At 44.5% G+C, this 16,758-nt stretch overlaps 2 protein-coding genes across 3 annotated transcripts; both read left to right on the top strand.

The window, feature by feature from the left end:
• The first annotated feature begins 3,859 nt into the window (after positions 1-3,859).
• Positions 3,860-6,739, top strand: LOC120903333. The gene is made up of 2 exons (XM_040312705.1): positions 3,860-4,559; positions 4,636-6,739. Exons 1-2 carry the CDS (start codon positions 4,502-4,504, stop codon positions 5,628-5,630), a joined length of 1,053 nt encoding a protein of 350 aa, XP_040168639.1. The 5' UTR covers positions 3,860-4,501; the 3' UTR covers positions 5,631-6,739.
• A 669-nt stretch (positions 6,740-7,408) lies between these two features.
• On the top strand, positions 7,409-10,640 carry LOC120903332. 2 transcript variants are annotated; one of them, XR_005739579.1, is made up of 3 exons: positions 7,409-7,808; positions 7,885-9,901; positions 9,960-10,640. XR_005739579.1 is itself a non-coding variant. In XM_040312704.1 (2 exons), exons 1-2 carry the CDS (start codon positions 7,751-7,753, stop codon positions 8,877-8,879), a joined length of 1,053 nt encoding a protein of 350 aa, XP_040168638.1. In that variant the 5' UTR covers positions 7,409-7,750; the 3' UTR covers positions 8,880-10,640. The 2 variants fall into 2 exon arrangements, 1 of the variants encoding a protein (XP_040168638.1); XM_040312704.1 differs by having other exon boundaries at positions 7,885-10,640.
• The last annotated feature ends 6,118 nt before the right edge of the window (positions 10,641-16,758 follow it).

The following is a 16,758-nucleotide window of genomic DNA, read 5'->3' as shown; positions in this document are numbered from 1 at the left end:
TGGTAAAAATAACATTCTCATGCACCCTTACAACCCATTGAAATAGCATCTGTGTTCGTACACGCTGCACTGATTTCTGACCCACTGATCCGAGCAGGGTGGGTGAAATGCAAAAAAAACCCTTTTTTCTCTCTATAACCCCGAACCCACCGCTTGTGTGACCGCTTTGTGTGTTCGGGTTTCGCCCGATCATCATTGAATGTCGTCCGTGTTTCGGAACCATCCTAAATTCTCCCCCCCCCGCCCTCGCCTTTTTCTTTGTTGTCATTTACCCTTCCCGGCACACAACGGTCCACGCAGTGGACGGAAGATTAAAAGCAAACAAATGGAAAGGGAGAAAAATCGTGAATCCGGCCTCAAAAATATGTTTTGGCTAATCCAAAATGCAAAATAAATGCACGCACACAAAAGAGCAGGTGAGGTTAAGCTTTTGGGGTCCGGCAAGGGCGGCAGGCTTTCGGGTGAGTGCGAAATTCCATGGAATGGGAAAGAGAGAGAGAGAGAGAGAGAGAGCGAGATCGGAATTAAAAAGGACGGGCTGGCATCCTTTCTGGGGATGTGTGCATTCTCGTGTACACATCGGCTGACCCGGCAAAGGATTAATGAAGTGCATATTGTTATTTCTGTAGCCGGATCCGGTTCACTTTCCGACACACACACACACACACACACACACGCTTAAGGACGGCCGGGTGCAGCGGACGCAGCACAAACGACGAGAGAAGCCGGCAGGCTCAAACTCCACCAAAGGTGTGTAAGCAGCCATGCAAAAGTGTATCCTTTCGCCGTGGCCGTGTGTTCGCCGAAAAGGGGTGAAGATCAGATAAAAAGATTTCTCTGACCAAATCGCAGACACACGGACATCGTGCACACACAGGCACCCAGGGTTATACAGGGAGCGGTTCGAGCAGGTGATGGCAAAAATGAAGTTGAATTTGTATTTTTATGCTTATCTGTTCTTGCTTCGTTTTCGCCTTGATGTAGCGCTGCAGCATATGGCGAAGTGTTTGCTTTACGAAGCTTATGCTCTGGTCAGCTTCTGCCCGGCCCGAGGGCTGCATTTCCATTCGCATGTAGTTCAAGGTGCTCGTCAGTTGCGGTAGGAGATCCGCATTTTGAATGCTTGGAATAACACAATTTTTTTTTTGCTGTTTTTATGACATGAACATTTTTGAACAGCTAGATCTTTTAAAAAGAAAGTGATTACACGGCTTAAAAAGCTCTTCAATTTTAATATTACACTTTTTAACTACATTCCTAGAAAGAACTCGGATTTGTGCATGATTTTGCAAGCGTAGCAATGTTTAACGCAACTGCAACATTTGATAAGACAAGCGCAACAGTTGTTTTCGGAAAGCCATCACGCTTAAGGTTCTCCGAAAAACCTTGTAAATCCAAATTTTCGAGCTATCAATTGCCCTTAATCCGTCTATACACGTATAGTTGAATATTTCCTCCAACCCACGGTGAATTAATAAGATCAAGAGGTAGAAACTAGAGCATTTTGATAATTCATCACTTGATGTAAGGTCCCCAGAATTCAAAATTTGTTTACTTTTTTTTCATATAATTTATTTACCACTTTCTTGCGATTTAATAAATTTTAAAAATAGATTTTGAGCTTTGTTATTTCTTCTTTAACCTTAAAACATAGATTTAAGTATGTTATTTCGCGTTATTTTGTGATTTTTTTTTTGAAATTTTTTTGTGTATTCCACATGTTTGAGTATAAAAAACTAAGAAATCATTTATTTGTCCTATTTTCACATTTATTCCTCATTATCTACAAAACATATGGGCAATTTAAGTGAGATTAGAACTGTTACTTATATGATTGTATTTTCGTGACTAAACAAATACTTAACTATTTTGTTGATATATTTCATGTTCATAATTTGTACGCATTGTATACGTTTCATGCTACAGCTATCTATTTGAAGTATTAAAACGAATTTACATAAAAATGCAAATGAAATTTTGAACACAGAACTCCTTTTTCTCAGAATGCACATAAAACAAACGCTAGTAATTATATCTGCTACTCCATAACGAGCACCACCCAGCTACGCCGATTAGGATCACAGGAATGGGTACAAACATGCAATGCCGCGTGTGACACACGCGGAGCTTTCGTTCCCATTTTTTGCTACTGCTGGTCGTGCTTTGGGTGCGCCTTGTTTCACTTGTACCACAGAACGCCCCGAGCCAATATATTATAAAACACGCAACGCATATGACAATGACAAGTGATCACGTACATGTTGTGTTTTTTTCTTTCGTGTTTGTACCACACTGTGTAACCGTCCTACGCCACCGTTAGACAGCGAAGGAGTAGCTTCACACGTTTGGCGCTCTTTAGGACGCTGCGCTATACACTGCTGGTTGCCCCATCCAGGCCGGACGATAGGGCAGATTTCCGGCGGACGAGCGACTCGCGAATGTCACTAATGTTGCCGTTGTAGGGTCCCACTTAGAGAGCCTTGGGTGGTGGCGAGGACGCATCCGAAGGGTGTGGTTAAGCATCTGGAGCGAACACTCGCTGCTCCTCCGGCATGTTTCCCGGTGCGCCCGGAGCTGGGGCAGCCGAGGGTGGAGATAAAAATAACTTACTATCACTTCGTACCGCTTTCGCTTCCTTCGTGCTTCCGGCGTAGACCGGAAAACGCCCCTGTGTGCTACCCGAAGAGAAACGATCGTACGTGGTACTACACTGGATGGAGGGGGGGCGAGCGATGTCGGTTCTTCCCAAAGGCAGCTAAAGCAAAGATGTTTCGCGCGGGCATAGTTTGGAGAAAACAATGCTGCGAGCATTCATCAAGCGAACGTGTGACTTTTACGGCCAGCTGGTTTCGCTTTGCTGTGCAATGGTGGAGAAAGGGGGAGTTGGGCTGAGGCGATAAGGAAAAACATTTTATGCGATCGTAACAAGGAAGCAGCAGAAACATTTAAGAGCTGGGATTGTGCGGTAAATCGAAACATAGGCAGATGCGAAATTGAATATTGTGCATAGGTTGTGCAAGCGAATCAATTGGTTGGAGTACTGTGGAGAGTTCACATTAGCGTTTTTATAACAAGCAAAATCTGTACCGTAAATTTGTGAAGTTCTAAACAGTGTGTAGCGAGTTGTATTTTTCCTCCACTTAACTTCTCAATTGATGTTTGTGCTAATCATTCCAATGTTATGGAACTAGTGCTGCTGTTTGTATTTACTTATACGTATACCTTACACATTCTTGAAATTGTTTGAGTTCTATTTTGATTATTGATAACTTTTCTCAACTTAATGTTTATGTAAAGTAAATTAGTTTATTTTATTTTTTATTCTTGGTTAGCAGTTTTGAGCTTACGGTAATTTATGTGTTTTTGGACATCGTTATTTATTTTAAAATAAAAAATGACAATTTTAATTGTGAGTTTCCTTATTTTTTATATTTTTAAAATATAAATATAAATCTGAGAGATTAGAATAAATATGTGTTAGACAATATTTAGTTATATTTTATTTTATTCTACATTTCGAATATTTCATATGAAAAATGAAATATACTCTCAGTCTCATTTTTATTAGTCACCAGAAAGGTGTTTTTCAGAGCATTAATTAGGTTATTAAAATAGCAGAAGCTCATGCTCTCGCTATCTTATTCCATGATAATGAACAAGAGTGCCACATGAGAAGTTACAATTTAGCTTTAATGAGCAATAATGGTCACTATCCTTCTCAGGCTACATGAAAATAAATGAGAAATTCTTATTTGAAAAACGAACGATGAACGAACAAGACAACGTGTAGACACCATTAGGAATAGTTCCAAAACCTCAAACTTTTCGAAACCACCATTTACGAATCTATATATAAATTTTCGTTAACGCTGACGCTCGATGTCACACTTTGCGTTACGCTGTTTCTATCTCGCCCGTTCTGCCTTCGCTGCCGTATAACACCATCACGCTCGCACGACTGCACGACGAATACCCCTACCATCGTGAGCACGACCAACGCTGCAGGGGTGCTCAACCGTTTCCTCGCTTTCCGAACTCGACCGAGCAGTGCGCACACTATCGACTCGCCCTTGCGAGCCCCTGCCAGCGCATGCGCGTACGAGCAAGCGAGCGAGCGAGCGAACGATCGAGTTGGCTACGCGATATGATATATTTTTTGACAAAACGAATATCGTTTATTAATACGGTTATAGGTGCGATTTACACTTTTTTAAGTTGATTTCCAGTTTTTTTAGTTTAGTTTGAGTATTAGGTTAATTTCTTTAGGTGCGCATGGTGAAGTATAGTGTAGTGTAGTTTAGAAAAGTGTTGTGTATTGTAGTGTAGTTTAGTACGCAGGGCAGTGTAGATTTAGTGTAAGGAGATTATTTTCGTAACGTACGTTTCGTGTACGTTTTGTGGTTCAATTTGTTGTTCCTGCGTGGAACGTGTGTTCCTGTGTTCCTGTGTTCCTGTGTTTCTGTGTTCCGGCGTTTTCTTGCAATTCTGTTTTTGCTACGATATGGAGCATAATGAGGAAAGTGTGGGCAACGGTTGCCCTATGATTGACATCATGTCAGGTATAATATTTCCTACTTTCTTTTATTCACAGCACTTATCTAAAATTCTTTTTTTTTGTTTTACAATTTTCAACAGCCCCAGTTACAGAACCCTATCCACAAACCATGCAGCCCTCCGTAAGTGATATCGTCTCACAGAATCTCACTCCACCGGAAGAAACTCCGAACGAAAAGAAAGCAAGGCTTCAAAGGAAGCGACAGGCGTTGTACAGGGCCAAGAAGCGCCTCCCGGGTGCAGCTCCTACGCTGGCAGCTGTACAGGACGACCAACAGGCTGTACCTTCAACTTTGGCCGGGTCATCCTTATCAGCAGCTTCTGCAATCCTGCAACAACAACAACGAAGGAATACGGACGACGAATTGCTCAATGAAATCGCTGGACGATACTCCACCCCACCGGATGAAACACCACCCGAGAAGAAGGCAAGGCTCGCCAGAAAGCGACAAGCGCTGTACAGGGCCAAGAAGCGCCTCGCGGGAGCAGCTCCTACGGTGGCAGCTGTACAGGACGACCAACAGGCTGTACCGTCTACTTCGGCCGGGACATCCTTATCAGGAGCTCCAGCAATCTTGCAACAACAACAACTACGAAGGAATATTGACGATGATTTGCTCAATGAAATCGCTGGACGGTACTCCACCCCACCGGATGAAACACCACCCGAGAAGAAGGCAAGGCTCGCCAGAAAGCGACAGGCACTGTACAATGCCAGGAAGCGCATGGTGCAAACTCCGAATGTCGCAACTGTGGTCAACCGCGCCCCAGCACCAGCATCAGCACCAGTACCAGCACCAGCACCAGCACCAACACCAGCATTGGTAGACCCAACTGCAGCAGTTGCTATCCGAGTGCCAATACATCAGCAGCTACAAACATACGTGCGCCATCTTCGCGACCATGAAGCAGATCAGCAGCGACAATTCATAGCCCGGCGTCGTATGACCGGCCATCTGAGAATAGCACATGGGAACCATGAGTCGTACAGTTGTCCCTCGCTTCATACGCTTGCACCACGCGTGCCTTGCAATTTCTGTTCCGCTCTCAAGTGGCCTGGAGAGCCGCCCTCTTAGTGCTGCAACAGTGGACAAGTTGTGCTTCCACCGTTTCCCGAACCGCCAGCAGAGTTGCGCCAACTATTTGACGTGCCGCAATTTCTGCTCAACATCCGGCGATACAATAATGCGTTTGCCTTCACCTCTATCGGTGCCTCAATACGAGGAAATGACCCAGTACGCCAGGATCTACGAGTCGGTCACGGTGGAATTTACAACTATCGCATACAAGGTGCGCTTTGCCATCGAATCGGTTCGCTCGCTGTGCTTCCAGGACGTCCACCATGCTACGCACAGCTGTACTTTTATGATTCAAGCTCGGAGGGTCAGTACGACGAAATGCTGAACGCTCGGGCCATAGCATATGGTAGTGAGCTGAATCGTGAAATATTGGCCATTTTGCAACGTGTTTTTTCGACTCACAATCCGATTGCAGAGATGTTTAAGCATGCGTACGAACCGTTCGGTCGATACATTGGTCAACCCGGAGGAACACGAGCATCTGCAACTTCCTTCCGAATACTTGAACACACTCAATGTCAGCGGCATCCCAGTGCATCGCTTGCGGCTAAAACGATTTGCACCAGTACTTTTATTGCGCAATCTTAATTCCGACATGGGATTGTGTAACGGTACGCGTTTGCAAATTGTAGGCCTAAAGCGAAACTGTTTACACGCTAAAATTCTGACAGGCACGCGGAGAGACGAAGACGTCCTGCTTCCACGGATCTTCTGTGACAGCAACGATAAGGGTCACCCGTTCCAGATCCGCCGTAAACAGTTTCCGGTGCAAGTGTGCTTTGCGATGACCATCAACAAGTCGCAAGGGCAATCGCTTCACCATTTGGGCCTATATCTGCCGCAAGATGTTTTCGCCCATGGCCAGCTATACGTTGCACTCTCGCGGGTGACATCACGAGCGAACATTGCTGTGCTGATACCGAACCCGAAACGCGCTGACGAGGAAGGTGTCTCCACAAGCAACATCGTCTACCGAGAGGTCGTTGACAGATGATTCTTCTACTGAACCAGAGTGTGACGTAATTACTGAAAACAGAAAATTAGACATTACATAAATATAAATATCCATTCTTTCAGTTTGAACCGGCTATTCACTAACAATACATCTACCAGAACCTAGAACAAGACGGCAGCAAAATACAAACAATACATGTGTACATCTTCCTTGGCTATCCTTACTGCATTTTCGTTTCATGCAGCGCCTGCAACCAAAACGATCACGTAAACGACGGGACAATCAATTGAACTTCCATGCTGGAAGGTGGAGCTTTACTTCATGCACCACGTTCCATGCGCACCTGACTTTGACTGAACACCCCACATTTCCAGGCTCTCCAGCAATCTTTCCTTGGAATGCCATGAGACTTCCAATTTCCACGAGGAACGAGGTGGCATGCTCCAGTTGTTTCTGTGCAGCCTGGAGTTTCCGTGCGTAGCACTGTAACCGGGCCTCTTAAGCTAGTCTATATATAAATTTTCGTTAACGCTGACGCTCGATGTCACACTTTGCGTTACGCTGTTTCTATCTCGCCCGTTCTGCCTTCGCTGCCGTATAACACCATCACGCTCGCACGACTGCACGACGAATACCCCTACCATCGTGAGCACGACCAACGCTGCAGGGGTGCTCAACCGTTTCCTCGCTTTCCGAACTCGACCGAGCAGTGCGCACACTATCGACTCGCCCTTGCGAGCCCCTGCCAGCGCATGCGCGTACGAGCAAGCGAGCGAGCGAGCGAACGATCGAGTTGGCTACGCGATATGATATATTTTTGACAAAACGAATATCGTTTATTAATACGGTTATAGGTGCGATTTACACTTTTTTAAGTTGATTTCCAGTTTTTTTAGTTTAGTTTGAGTATTAGGTTAATTTCTTTAGGTGCGCATGGTGAAGTATAGTGTAGTGTAGTTTAGAAAAGTGTTGTGTATTGTAGTGTAGTTTAGTACGCAGGGCAGTGTAGATTTAGTGTAAGGAGATTATTTTCGTAACGTACGTTTCGTGTACGTTTTGTGGTTCAATTTGTTGTTCCTGCGTGGAACGTGTGTTCCTGTGTTCCTGTGTTCCTGTGTTTCTGTGTTCCGGCGTTTTCTTGCAATTCTGTTTTTGCTACGATATGGAGCATAATGAGGAAAGTGTGGGCAACGGTTGCCCTATGATTGACATCATGTCAGGTATAATATTTCCTACTTTCTTTTATTCACAGCACTTATCTAAAATTCTTTTTTTTTGTTTTACAATTTTCAACAGCCCCAGTTACAGAACCCTATCCACAAACCATGCAGCCCTCCGTAAGTGATATCGTCTCACAGAATCTCACTCCACCGGAAGAAACTCCGAACGAAAAGAAAGCAAGGCTTCAAAGGAAGCGACAGGCGTTGTACAGGGCCAAGAAGCGCCTCCCGGGTGCAGCTCCTACGCTGGCAGCTGTACAGGACGACCAACAGGCTGTACCTTCAACTTTGGCCGGGTCATCCTTATCAGCAGCTTCTGCAATCCTGCAACAACAACAACGAAGGAATACGGACGACGAATTGCTCAATGAAATCGCTGGACGATACTCCACCCCACCGGATGAAACACCACCCGAGAAGAAGGCAAGGCTCGCCAGAAAGCGACAAGCGCTGTACAGGGCCAAGAAGCGCCTCGCGGGAGCAGCTCCTACGGTGGCAGCTGTACAGGACGACCAACAGGCTGTACCGTCTACTTCGGCCGGGACATCCTTATCAGGAGCTCCAGCAATCTTGCAACAACAACAACTACGAAGGAATATTGACGATGATTTGCTCAATGAAATCGCTGGACGGTACTCCACCCCACCGGATGAAACACCACCCGAGAAGAAGGCAAGGCTCGCCAGAAAGCGACAGGCACTGTACAATGCCAGGAAGCGCATGGTGCAAACTCCGAATGTCGCAACTGTGGTCAACCGCGCCCCAGCACCAGCATCAGCACCAGTACCAGCACCAGCACCAGCACCAACACCAGCATTGGTAGACCCAACTGCAGCAGTTGCTATCCGAGTGCCAATACATCAGCAGCTACAAACATACGTGCGCCATCTTCGCGACCATGAAGCAGATCAGCAGCGACAATTCATAGCCCGGCGTCGTATGACCGGCCATCTGAGAATAGCACATGGGAACCATGAGTCGTACAGTTGTCCCTCGCTTCATACGCTTGCACCACGCGTGCCTTGCAATTTCTGTTCCGCTCTCAAGTGGCCTGGAGAGCCGCCCTCTTAGTGCTGCAACAGTGGACAAGTTGTGCTTCCACCGTTTCCCGAACCGCCAGCAGAGTTGCGCCAACTATTTGACGTGCCGCAATTTCTGCTCAACATCCGGCGATACAATAATGCGTTTGCCTTCACCTCTATCGGTGCCTCAATACGAGGAAATGACCCAGTACGCCAGGATCTACGAGTCGGTCACGGTGGAATTTACAACTATCGCATACAAGGTGCGCTTTGCCATCGAATCGGTTCGCTCGCTGTGCTTCCAGGACGTCCACCATGCTACGCACAGCTGTACTTTTATGATTCAAGCTCGGAGGGTCAGTACGACGAAATGCTGAACGCTCGGGCCATAGCATATGGTAGTGAGCTGAATCGTGAAATATTGGCCATTTTGCAACGTGTTTTTTCGACTCACAATCCGATTGCAGAGATGTTTAAGCATGCGTACGAACCGTTCGGTCGATACATTGGTCAACCCGGAGGAACACGAGCATCTGCAACTTCCTTCCGAATACTTGAACACACTCAATGTCAGCGGCATCCCAGTGCATCGCTTGCGGCTAAAACGATTTGCACCAGTACTTTTATTGCGCAATCTTAATTCCGACATGGGATTGTGTAACGGTACGCGTTTGCAAATTGTAGGCCTAAAGCGAAACTGTTTACACGCTAAAATTCTGACAGGCACGCGGAGAGACGAAGACGTCCTGCTTCCACGGATCTTCTGTGACAGCAACGATAAGGGTCACCCGTTCCAGATCCGCCGTAAACAGTTTCCGGTGCAAGTGTGCTTTGCGATGACCATCAACAAGTCGCAAGGGCAATCGCTTCACCATTTGGGCCTATATCTGCCGCAAGATGTTTTCGCCCATGGCCAGCTATACGTTGCACTCTCGCGGGTGACATCACGAGCGAACATTGCTGTGCTGATACCGAACCCGAAACGCGCTGACGAGGAAGGTGTCTCCACAAGCAACATCGTCTACCGAGAGGTCGTTGACAGATGATTCTTCTACTGAACCAGAGTGTGACGTAATTACTGAAAACAGAAAATTAGACATTACATAAATATAAATATCCATTCTTTCAGTTTGAACCGGCTATTCACTAACAATACATCTACCAGAACCTAGAACAAGACGGCAGCAAAATACAAACAATACATGTGTACATCTTCCTTGGCTATCCTTACTGCATTTTCGTTTCATGCAGCGCCTGCAACCAAAACGATCACGTAAACGACGGGACAATCAATTGAACTTCCATGCTGGAAGGTGGAGCTTTACTTCATGCACCACGTTCCATGCGCACCTGACTTTGACTGAACACCCCACATTTCCAGGCTCTCCAGCAATCTTTCCTTGGAATGCCATGAGACTTCCAATTTCCACGAGGAACGAGGTGGCATGCTCCAGTTGTTTCTGTGCAGCCTGGAGTTTCCGTGCGTAGCACTGTAACCGGGCCTCTTAAGCTAGTACCTGATAAATGAATAGAAATAATACCTATCGAGCGACTTCAAAAGTAAGGCTTCAGAGCTTGCCATGATATTTATTCAAAAATGCAAAAAAAAAAAATTAAGTCTACCGATCAATCGTGCCACTGTAATTCCAAATTAAATGTACTGGGGAAAAAAGAACTGTGTGTGTTACGTTTCAATGCAACTCTGTTTTATGTTCACTAATCGCTATGAAAATGCTCCCTATGAAACCAATGAAAGGTGTGAGTTTAATCAAGCAGAAGCACAATAAACACATACACTTTAAAATGCAAACCCGACCAATAATCGTGCATTATTTACTTATGACACCCACTTCACCAGAGACAACCCTTCCCTGGTAGCTCCCAATGGATACGGCTAATCCTTCCCCCTTTGTCCTTCGCAACACAAATCTGTTTATGTTGAAGCGTGAAAAATGATCACCTTATCTGCATGTGTAACGCAAACATTCACACGCACTGCTAAACACTTTCTCTCCCCCTTGGGTCTGCACACAGCTTCAACAAATCTTTTATTTATCGTTCTATGCGACTCAGCAACACATCCTTTATCTAAGGAGTGCTTGCGGTAGGGAGAATCGTTTATAATTTCCTGAAACCGTTTCAGGATGGGAGAAAATTTTAATTAGGTTTTGTCGGCAACTGGCCACCATCACCAACCGCTAACCCATTGTCGAGATATGTACAAAAAACACACACTTGCAAAGCTGTAAAGGGTGCCCGTTTACCGAGCTGGAATCTAGATGGCCGGCATTCATACGCCCCCAAAAAGCGAAAACGCTCGGGAAGAATCATCACCGCTCCCGGTAAGCTATGGTAAAGGATTAGTGCCGGTTGGTGATGCAGGTGTGGGTGCAAAATTTGCCTTCCGGACGGAGTGCCATGGCTCGACCTCTTGCAACTCGACGACCGGTCGGTCGATGCAGGTCGGGACGGCCTGCAGTAAACAAGCAATAACAAAAGCGGTCTTCAGCTGGCTGGTAATTAAGTTTGAGATTATCCGGTTTTTGTGTTTCGCCGGCTAAACTCATTAAACTTTTTTCAACCGATAGAGAAACTTTACCAGGTGTGCGCGTGTATGAGTGTGAGAACGTGTGTGTTTTTGGGGATTGGAAAATATCCCTCACACGTGGGAAAAGGAATCAAGTTGATGGCGATGCAATGGATTGAATTGATGCACCTTGTCTAATGATGTGAACGATGTTGTTCAACTCGGACGTACTAACTCGCCTGTAAGTATCGTTGGCTTAGTAAACATTCTAATTTAATCAATAGTTTATGATCCCAACAAAAAGAAAAACAGAACGGAAATGCAGCAAACAAGCAATGCCATCCATCAAAATTTCTCCGTGTCATCTAAGTCGCTGAATGAAGTCACCCTTTGCTTAACCAAATTATCTACTTAACACCACATTAAGGAAGCCCGAGCACATGCTTTCATCAACTAGTTGCCTGCTTTAATTCCATTCCAGCGCCTCTCACTCGAGCAAACACACTAAACGCTCGTGCAAAAAAACATCAACAAGGGCACACGCGTTCGGTGGGAAATTTAACAGCGTACAATTAACTTTTCACCACCCTGGGTTGTGTTGGAAAAGAAATGCTTGCGGTGGAAAAAAAAATTGAAACAGCGAACGAGAAGGAAGATGACACCCGAAAACGAGATGTTAATAGACTGGGAGGGAAAGCTGGAAGATTTTTGCGAAGGTTCTTATTTGTGCTTTTATAAGCAGTCGCTTTCAGCATGAGAAAATGGGAAGGATGAGCTGAGGGAGAAAAAACGCTAAGCAAAGACATTTTGGCACTGCAAAATGAATACATTTCTCGGGGGTTTTTGTGTTAAAAGAGAGTTTTTCTTTGAAACACGTTTGACCAGTCTGGGATCTTTTGGGGTTGTTAGATAATGTCTTTTTTATTAAGATACCGTATAAAGAAGCTGAATAGCTTTCAAATTTACAATTTTTCAGCGTTTAAGTTTATATCCTCTTTTCCCTTACATTAATTGATTTTGGTGATGAAGATATAATGCCGGATGCACTCAGCTTTCATTCCGACAGTCTTTTCATTACTTTCCTTACTATCCATGTGGTAAGTAGATGGGCCAACATTACCGCGTAGGACTTTAGGGCAAGAAAGAACTTTTTTGAACATTCGTTCTGACTTCTAAATTAGAACCCTATAGCAAGACTTATACCACCCTTTAGCAATATCACACATCATAGTGTCTTCTTGGTTTTGTTAAGACTTCTATGCACCTAACTCTAGACCTATAAGTGTGGTAAGTTGCTGGTAAATTGTGAGCATCAATGTTCGGAACGCGATCTCGTATGACAATAACTAAAGTTTGTACATGACATCAATGAAAACTGAGACACGTTGGTTTAGAACTCAATTGTTAACAATTGCGATGAGGACACAGTGCCCATTATCTCAAGGTTCTTACTATGAAAGAATCTCCTCAAAAATCGTAGTATTCACCAGTGTTAATATTGAAGTTAATAGAGGATATCTGCTATCGCAAAACGGTTGTTATTTTGGACAGCAACATCTTCAATAGAATCCGGAAATAGTTTCTACTATGATCTTTACCATCCGGGAGAACACACCGGCTTAGTGTTACTTTCTGAAAATTGCACATATTGATAAATTTACTTAAGTTCACGATAAGCTTACGAGCTTAGACAATTGTACCGTGGACTGGAAAATTAGGCAGCTAAAACAATCAAGATACATTACATTTGTTATCTTACAAGGATGACAAGAAAAAGGTCAGTAAAGAGTCATTAAAGAGAACTTCACAGAGTTTGATAGCATATAAAACCATGAAAATCAAGTGAAGACGAAAACTGTAATTGCCAAAAAAAATGTTCAATTATCTTATAATAGTTTAGAAACATTATCTAGATACTTTTATGAAACAACTGAATAGGGTTATAGTTATAGTTATGAAAAATATAATGTTTTGAAAGAATGACGAATGATCTTTTCAATGTCTTACAATTCAAGCGCAAACCTCAATTAACCAACGATAAACGATTTTTAATTCTTGTATGAGCGACCAAGTAGGCCATATAACTGTATTAAAAGATTGAAAAAGGCGTCCAGTTTAAACCAACAACTTGGCCACTTGTTCAACCAAGACACTATAGTATTCTCAAACAATTTTGGGTTGACAATAAATGCAATAAATCCCTCGCTACGATACAAACTACCTCTTATATCAATAGTTTTACTTGTTATGAAAAGAGGACTCCTACATCCTATGAAACAAAAGATGTTCTCAAACATCAATTTTGTATTGTTGTACCTGTTCCCAAACCTTTCCACATGGTAAGCGTGATCCCTTCTAAGAGGGTTGCCTATTTAACATAATCAAATACATCCTTCAATATAACCAGGTTCTACATGACACTCATAATCGATATAGCGAGACACAAGTGAAATCACTCTGCCGCTTCCCCCAAAAGGAAACGAGGCAAAGGCCAAATCGGCCTGTCTAGAATCATCCCTTTATCCATTCCACCCTGTCAAGTTTACGCTTCAAACCCCACCGAGCTCAAACGCGATAAGCAGATCACGGGACAGCTACCGTTTCCTCCCGAAAGGTGAACCTTTGCCGTGCTACACCGAATATTGACTTCCTGCGAGAAACGTAAACTTACGTAAGATGTGTCCCCCCCCCCCAGCGCCCTTCCCCAGGCTCTAATCGATTCTTGTCTGTCAAAAATTTACAACCTCGGGAAATCAGCTCCACGGAAACTTCCGCCTTCTTCGCCTGTTCTGCGCCAAAAAAAACCCCCGGAGCTCGTCCCGTGAAAATGAAAAGGTGGAAATTGGTTGTGTCACATTCAATTTGCACCGTATAAACCCGCACTTTTGATGGGCGCTGGCATGGATTCCGATTCGAAGGCGGCCATCATCGACTGGTGCCTGTTCCATGGTTGTCTGCTCCAACCGAGCACCTCTAGACCCTCGCGCCCCCCTCCAGGAGCAAAACGAATGACAAAATCACGAGCCCGGCCGCCTCCGCGTGTGAGTTGGCAGGCGCGCCTCATCTGCAATGCTTACGGCTTAAGCATCCCGAGTGGGATGTTATGTAAATCTTTAAACCCATTTTTCCAGATAACGTCATCTGTCAGTGCTGTCAGTGCTGACGGGGCTTGCGGAGCTGAGCGAAGCGCTAGCAAATCGGTAGCGCCAGCGTAGGAGGGGGGGCCGCTCAACGATATGCGTGAGAAATTAAATGCACGCCAACTTCCGGCACTATACGGTGTGCTTCCGTTTTTTTTGACGTTCCTGGCCTGGCCGCATCGAGCGCGCAGACATATGCTTACGTTTCGGCGAGCTTTTCGTCCGGGGAAACTTTCTTTCCACGGGATGGTTCCTTCCTTCCTTTACTGCTTCACCCTTGACGAGACACGGATTTCTTCGCGTCGTTCGTTGTTTTTGGCACGTGTTTCCTCCACTCGGCACAGACACACGCTTCCGCATGTGCTTGCTCTTGCGCCAGTATCATTCATATCGTTCTGTGTGCTGATTTTCACTCGCAAAATCCCCAGCCCTTTCCGGGTCGGGATCCGTTTTGCTTTCCGTACTCCCCGTCTGCGAACGCCAGCACTAGCCCAATGTTTGCGGCTGCCAATCAAAGCACTTCATTGCTTATGCAACGTTCGTACGGTAGATTCATCGGTATGGTGTTCCCAGTACGCGTGTTTCTTATGCTGCTTTTCTTTTCCTGGTTTGTGTCTGTGTGTGTTTTTTTTTCCTTCTTTGTTCCAGATTGGTTTTGCTTTGCTAATTTTCCACTTTTCCCATCCGTCACGCAGGCCCAGCGCTGGAGGTTTTCGGCCTGGTAAAATCTGGCTAGCGCCTTCTGATTATCCTTTTCGCCCCCCTCCCACGTGCCCGTTAGTCAGCTTTTTGGCGAAGCTATTATCCTTCGTGCCGGCGTGTCCACCGCACGTCATGCTGCGTTGATGGAACTGATGGGAGAGCTTGGGGATGAGTGGGTTGGAGTCGGAAGCTCCAATCCGGAAGACGATGAATGCCGACAAAAAATCCTAGTTTCATATTGTTGCTGGTGTTGCTAATCGGTACGTTTTCTTGGCGGAAAAGCTTTAGACGCTTATGAGAAATGTCTTTCAATGAGTCCTTTTCGATTTTGGAAACGAAAGAAAAGTATCAAATATCACATTCACACTTGATGTGTGAAAAAATGTGAATGAATCACTCATTATTCTCTTTTTTTTCTATTTTTGTCAACAATTTCAAAACTTGTTGAAGTAAACTACAGAAATAAACTCAAAATTGTTTTTAAAAAAATTGGTTATTGGTAACTTGGAATAAATATCTGATTTATTGGTGCAAAAAAACAAACTGTTTAATACTTGAAACTTAACTTAAAACACCACACTAAAATGTTATTTACAAATAAAAAACCCTGTCACTTCTCTCGTAATGATTGTGCGAAATGTTTTATTTTTTCCTCTCCATTCTGCTCCAAACAGCTCCCATTCTGCCGTAGCAACTGTTTCCCCATCCCCATTTCACCGTAGCTGTTTACGATCATGTCAAATAATGAAACCGACCGAATGGTGCATTCGAACACGAAAATATGTGTGCTGTATTGTGGAGTGGCAAACCGTAACCATTATTTCACTCTTCATCCTCCCACACACACACACACAAACGCACAGCCCAGCCCCATTCGCTTTGATCCTTATGTGCTGTGGAAGTTCCGTGGCCACCGGGACTGGAAGCTGGAAGCTCATTTTTAAGGATTGAAAGATTTTCTTTTCACTTCACAACCGACAGACGTGACGTGCATTCTTAAAAGTGCACTCATTCCACGCCCGTGCGGAAGGGATAGTCACGTGGTGCTCCAAACCACGGGCAGCATGAGTTGAGTCTTTGCCGTGACTAACTTATCCATCTAACACACTGCTCCGCCGGAGTGCTTCAACCGTGGTGCGCGGCTTTCCCGATGGTTTGTGTGCTTTGGAGGAGTGTGTGTTTTTGTTGCAGCGAGACAAGTGAAATATTTGTACGCGCGTCTTGTGCGTTGTTGGGGCAGGGATTTGGGGAGCAGCTTGGTGGAGCTGTAAACGAGTGCGGGCAAGGGGAGAAGCAACATGGTAGTGCATTCAATTGCGCAGAAATGTACATTTGAAGCGTTGAAAGTATAATGTTAAATTTTTACTTTTTGTTTTAAAAGCAAGAAAAGGCTTTGAAAGTAAAAAGGAAGTTCTGAAAATAGTATTTACTAATGATATAAGTAATAGAATAGTATTGATATAAATACTAATACAGTTTATAAAATATTTCTAAAATAAGCTCAAATAGAAATGTAAAACAATCGAACAAAACAAGCAAATAAATGTTACAAGAAACAA

Source organism: Anopheles arabiensis, chromosome 3, assembly GCF_016920715.1.
Source record: "Anopheles arabiensis isolate DONGOLA chromosome 3, AaraD3, whole genome shotgun sequence".
Taxonomy (NCBI): domain Eukaryota; kingdom Metazoa; phylum Arthropoda; class Insecta; order Diptera; family Culicidae; genus Anopheles; species Anopheles arabiensis.
The sequence above is the reverse complement of the archived record's forward strand: the minus strand, read 5'-3'. Positions and strand labels throughout refer to the sequence as shown.

Bases quoted from the DNA above. Each gene is read 5' to 3' on its own strand.
- LOC120903333 (XM_040312705.1), top strand. From the start codon at position 4,502: ATGGAGCATAATGAGGAAAGTGTGGGCAACGGTTGCCCTATGATTGAC. The intron at 4,560-4,635 runs GTATAATATTTC...AATTTTCAACAG, and splicing joins TATGATTGACATCATGTCAG to CCCCAGTTACAGAACCCTAT.
- LOC120903332 (XM_040312704.1), top strand. From the start codon at position 7,751: ATGGAGCATAATGAGGAAAGTGTGGGCAACGGTTGCCCTATGATTGAC. The intron at 7,809-7,884 runs GTATAATATTTC...AATTTTCAACAG, and splicing joins TATGATTGACATCATGTCAG to CCCCAGTTACAGAACCCTAT.